Consider the following 5,841-nt stretch of genomic DNA (forward strand, 5'->3'; position numbering starts at 1 on the left):
TTGTTTATTAATGTTGTATGACCACACCAGGATCAACAGAGCATTTAATAGGTCGTCGGTATGGGATATTATGGAATAAGGGTGAACCTTTCAGGTGTTGCTTGTGGTTTTTGTATTTTATTTTATTTATTTATTGTTCTAATCTTTTATTGAATGTGTCATGAGACTGTATGTAGCCACCGTGTATGTCTTTAGCTGTTTTGTGTATTTTACGTGTATTTATTATCTGTAAGGGCAGCTATTGCTATGCACTACGCACTTTTGAGTCCATGACAAATTTCCTCTAGGGGACAATAAAGTATATTCTATTCTATTCTATTCTCTCTTGGATTTCAGGAGAAACGGTGGACCGTTTGGCCGAATCATGGATAGTAAAATTTTATCAAGAAACAATAATCAATTTACAATTATATGCTGAAAGTAAACATTCAAACATCTCAACAACATTAGCATTATGTATTATTATCATCCCATAAATCTCCGGTCGACCACTAATGGACGGTGCACATTTTTTGTTTTAGAATTTTAACTAAATTAAATGTAAAAATCTGTCTACAAAAATGACAGAATGTGTTTGTTTCAAATCAGCAAATTGTATACATATTCTTAAACTTCCATACACACACATACGCATGCGCATATTATTATTATTATCATGATCAACGACTCCACTTTCTAACTATCGAGAGTCATTAAGGAAAACACATACAAGTCAAACACAGTTCAACCTAATTCATTTCAAACGTGAACAACGGAATCATGTTGTTTGTAAATAACGATCTTCCGAACGGTGTGTTTTACACATAGACTGTAAAAGGTTGTACATGAAAACAGCCAGAGATATGAAACCAGGCCTTATTTTTAGCATTAATAACTGTTGCATCACGTGAACGCATCATATTAAGAGCATAAAACACAGACTCCATCTCTCATCGAGCATTTATCCCATGCACAGGGTTTTGTATGTTGTTAGCTCGACTGGCTAAACTGAGCTCGGTATCAACAGACTGGATCTTCAAGGACGTCACTCGTTATATAGACCCTATATGCACCATAAAACCCATATATTTTTGCTGTTACAAAGTTACATGCGGCCTTTATGACGTCAGCAGCACTGAAGTTTTATGGCCAGCATCCTGATAATACTAAGTTACAGCACTGATACTCACTGCTACATTCTTCATCGGCGCATCGCTTCTGGTCGGAGAAGCGCCGGTCCGCGTTGCTTATGTGAAAACAAGCGCAAAGAACAAGCGTAAAAACATAATAAAAATGTGTGTTTCGTGCAGCCATCCTGGCAGCTGTTGATCTGCCGACACGTCAGCAGATCCGAGGCGAGTTTGAGCTGCTTGAGTTCAGCGAGGAGGAGAAAAGACTGGAGTCATGTTTCACACACACAGCGCTTAAAGAGATAGCAGCACCAAAACAACAGACCCTGGGCTCTGGTCACGTGTGTCCTCATGCAGAGGAGTCTCACTGTGGAGGTTCTGGTATCATGCTCAATAAAAGCTTTTTTCATAATGTTTACTTCGCCTTTTACTATATTATTATTATTACTTCTATTTTATTTAAATTATTTATCGTATATATTTCATAATAAACAATGTCTGGGAAAAGAAACATCGCCTTTTACTATATCTATTATTAAATTCTTTCTATTTTATTTAGAATTATTTATCGTATATATTTCATAATAAACAATGTGTGGGAAAAGAAGCATCACAACTAAGGGATTTATTTGATGACTGCTTCTTTGATAGCTCAAAAACACAGATAGATGGATAGATAGATAGATAGATAGATAGATTTGGTATTTCATAATAAATAATGCGTGGGGAAAGAAGCATCACAACTAAGTGATTTCTTTGATGACAGCTTTTTTAACAGCTCAATAATGCATAAAAAAATGGATGGATAGAAACTTTTCATCCTCCTTCAAATCCAGAGATATAAGATAAGCCTTTATTGTCTCCTATTGGAAAAATTCGTCTTGGACATTCGAAAGAACAAAAGCGTCACATTACGTATAACACACAACAACACACAATTAACACAGAACATGCACCTAAATTATCCTATTCCGTACTTGATTTAACATTCCCACACCACACTCAACATCCCCCACTACTTTCCACACATTCACAGAAAACAGAAGAACACCCGCATCACACACACTTCACACACCAATACCCCCCCCCGCATCACACACACTTCACACACCAATACCCCCCCCCCCCCGCATCACACACACTTCACACACCAATACCCCCCCCCCCCCGCATCACACACACTTCACACACCAATACCCCCCCCCCCCCGCATCACACACACTTCACACACCAATACCCCCCCCCCCCGCATCATACCCCCCCCCCGACAATTGCACATTTCCCGTTAACTCAACAGCTTCTGTATTGCACAATACCCAATTTGCATACTACCATATCAACTATAACATATAGCATATATATACATACACATACCCACATATATACACATACATAATTTTGCACCAGTGCCCTATCATTACACATCCTATAACCATAATGTTATACCTGAAGTCCTATTTAGTAGTATTTGTCACACATACGTCACTGCAGATAACACACACACACACACACACACACACACACACACACACACACACACACACACACACACACACACACACCTCATCTGTTGTTATTCATTAATTTGATTGAAAGCAGCACAAATGAGAATTTAAACCTGATAAGCTTGCAGTTTGGTAACCTGTACCTTCTGCCTGAAGGCATCAGCTCTTCCTCTCCATACAGGACGTGATTTGGGTCATTAATGAATCTAAAACCCCAGAGATTCAATGGCTGCCTTGTAAAACAACAACATGATATCCTTGTCCACTCCTCTAAGTCGTCTTAAGAAATATAGACGCTGACATATCTCTGAGCAAACATACTCCGCTTGATGGGACCACTGCAGCTGACAATCTAATTGAATACCTAAATACTAATATGTTGTTACCTGCTCAACGAGTACACCTTCCATTGGAAGTGTGCTATGATCTCATACTAGTCATAGGGTCACAAATAATTTCTTTGGTTTTATTTACATTGAGGGCCAAGTTATGTCTGTTGCACCATTTCACTTAAGCGAGTTCGATTTACACAACTCTGATACCAGAAACACAATGAAATTGCTTTAGTGGAACAATACTGTTAATTAATATTAGCATTGAGAAATCAAGTTGGAGTTACAGTTGAAAATCGGGTGCCCTTGAGATGATGAAATCGCTTAACATTACACAATAAATTTGTATTACAGTAATGACAAATAATGTCTTGAATCAACATGATTATTTGAATCAGTCTACGGGGAATTAAATATTTTGGTTTGACAAGCAATAATTCATTGAGAAAAAGAGGAAAATTGTGTCAGTTGAACGCATTCTGATCATGTGGGACTGATGTACACATTAAAATCAAGTACATTTTTAAAAAGTAGACTTTTGAAAATTACCTATCGTTTCGCTAGATAAGCCCCTCCTCCTCATCTAAGATCGTGGTTGAAGCGCTTCAAAGACCTTTGAAACTGCATTGATTTGGACTTCAAAACATTGGTTGTCATTGAAGTCCATTATTCGAAGAAAAATCCAGAAATGTTTTCACTTCCATCCGTTGTAATTTACGTAACATTGTCTGAGGAAGAATACAGTTAAAGGATTAGTTTACCTCAAAATGAAAATTTCCTAATAATTTACTCACCCCAATGCCATCCAAGATACCCATGTGTTTCCTCAGTGGGAGAGAAATTAAGTTTCTTGAGGAAAACATTTCTGGATGTTTCTTCGAAATATAATGGACTTCAATGGCAACCAATGTTTTGAAGTCCAAATCAATGCAGTTTCAAAGGTATTTGAAGTGCTTCAACCACGATCTTAGATGAGGAGGAGGGGCTTATCTAGCGAAACGATAGGTCATTTTAAAAAATATATATATATACTTTTTAACTACAATTGGTCGGATTGAGCTGATCTGCAATGCGCCGGGAAATACGTCATCACGTTGAAAGGTTACGCTCGGGAAAAAAAACGTTTAGGTTTCAAAAGATTTCAACACTCAGGATACGCACACGTAAGGACCATTTTAAACAATAATATGACTCAAGGACACAAATATGTTATTCAACATACAATACAATTTGAACTATCCTCCTCCGCACGGTGACCTTTCAACGTGTTCCCGGCCTATCGTTTCGCTAGATAAGCCCCTCCTCCTCAGCTGCGATCGTGCATAGCCCGCTGAAGCACTTCAAAGATCTTTGAAACTGCATTAATTTGGACTTCAGAACGTTGGTTGCCATTGAAATCCATTATTTAAAGAAAAATCCAGAAATTAATTTAACAAAAACAAAAAAATTAATTTCTCTTCCACTGAGGAAAGAAAGACATGGATATCTTGGATGGCATTGGGGTGAGTAAGTTATTAGGAAATTTTCATTTTGAGGTGAACTAATCCTTTAAATGCAGAGCTGAAGTCCATAAATAATCGAGCATAACCTAATGGATTTTCAAGGTGCTATAAGATAGAGTGTATCGTTGTAATTAAGGCATCATCGGTATGGTGAAAAATATCTGCGCCCTAGCGCCCTCTATTGGCCAGCCGCCCCTGATCCCTGCCATTATTATAGGCAAATTGGTAAGGGTCCAAGAGATGCTGTACCTCACTCCTTAAATTTAACCATGTTCTAATGATTTCATGACTATTGATGTTAGCGCTACTGGTCTATAATCAACATTATGCTGTTGACAGGATTTTTTTAGGCACCGGAATAACAACAGATGTCTTCCAGATAGTAGGGATGGTACAAGTGTCTACAGAGAGTTGAAATAGAGGGCTCAAAGCAGGAGTTAACTCATCCCAAAATGTTTTCAAAATGAAAGATGAAATACCATCTCGCCCACTGGACTCGCTTCTTCTTCTTCTTCTTCTTCTTCTTCTTCTTCTTCTTCTATAAATAGGCCTAGATTTTTAGTAAAACAGTTTATTAAAACCTAGCTGGATTAGATCAGTCAAAACGCATTATAATTTTCAGAGTTAAAGATATTGAGCAAGGGTGAAAAGTATACAGATCATAAATTATACAGATAAAAAAATTATAATGGGTTTGTAACTTTCCTGCTCCTGTTCTGCACGCGCATCTCCAGCACGCGCGACTGATGTCTTGTCTTCCAAAGACATCCGCGCACCCGTGTAATTTAAAAATTAACCGTCATATCGTTTTGCTGATATACTTACATTTTTTTCTCTAACGTTACCTCTTTATAGAAAAATTGCTTATAATTGATATACGAGAGTAACGTTGAATAGTGTAATTTCAGAGAGACTTGACACGTCTAATTGAAGAGAACAAAGTTAACGGAGAAGTTTTTGTTTAACGTTACTGCACCAAAAGAGAAGCACGTCGTCCCGCTACTTCAGTGGTAAGAAACAAATGTAATGTTATGCTATAGTTAGTCACATAGTTGTTATTCATTTTGTAATGTTGTAGTCTCATTTTTAATGTTAATTACATTATTTAAATTACCTTGTCTTTAATACTCCATAGGACGGTTAAATTACTGATAATTATTGACGTCCATTCATCCGTTTTTAATGCCGATTAAGTTATACCATATGGGATGCGGGAGAATATATATTTAAAAAAATACTTAAAAAAAACTTTATTAAAAAACTATGCTATTTAACGTTACGTAACGTAAAGTTTCCTGGCTCACCAAAAACAAACGTTGCAACGTTCTGCGAACCCAAAACTAACGACAGATACTACAAGGCACAAATGATATTCTACAATTAACATAGAAGG

The 5,841-nt window shown here is 37.2% G+C and overlaps 1 protein-coding gene across 3 annotated transcripts in view; it reads right to left on the minus strand.

Annotated features, from left to right (window-relative positions):
* Positions 1 to 1,336, minus strand: part of mia3 (MIA SH3 domain ER export factor 3) — a 29,262-nt gene extending 27,926 nt beyond the window's left edge. For all 3 annotated transcript variants that reach the window (XM_077219482.1, XM_077219481.1, XM_077219480.1), the window contains exon 1: positions 1,170 to 1,336. In XM_077219482.1, coding sequence (XP_077075597.1) covers positions 1,170 to 1,293 — 124 coding nt within the window. In that variant the 5' untranslated portion in view covers positions 1,294 to 1,336. The remainder of the gene's footprint in view (positions 1 to 1,169) is intronic.
* Positions 1,337 to 5,841: the final 4,505 nt, after the last annotated feature.

This window comes from Siphateles boraxobius, unplaced genomic scaffold, assembly GCF_051911475.1.
Source record: "Siphateles boraxobius isolate OS27281-9 unplaced genomic scaffold, OSU_SipBor_1 8, whole genome shotgun sequence".
In the NCBI taxonomy this organism is placed as follows: domain Eukaryota; kingdom Metazoa; phylum Chordata; class Actinopteri; order Cypriniformes; family Leuciscidae; genus Siphateles; species Siphateles boraxobius.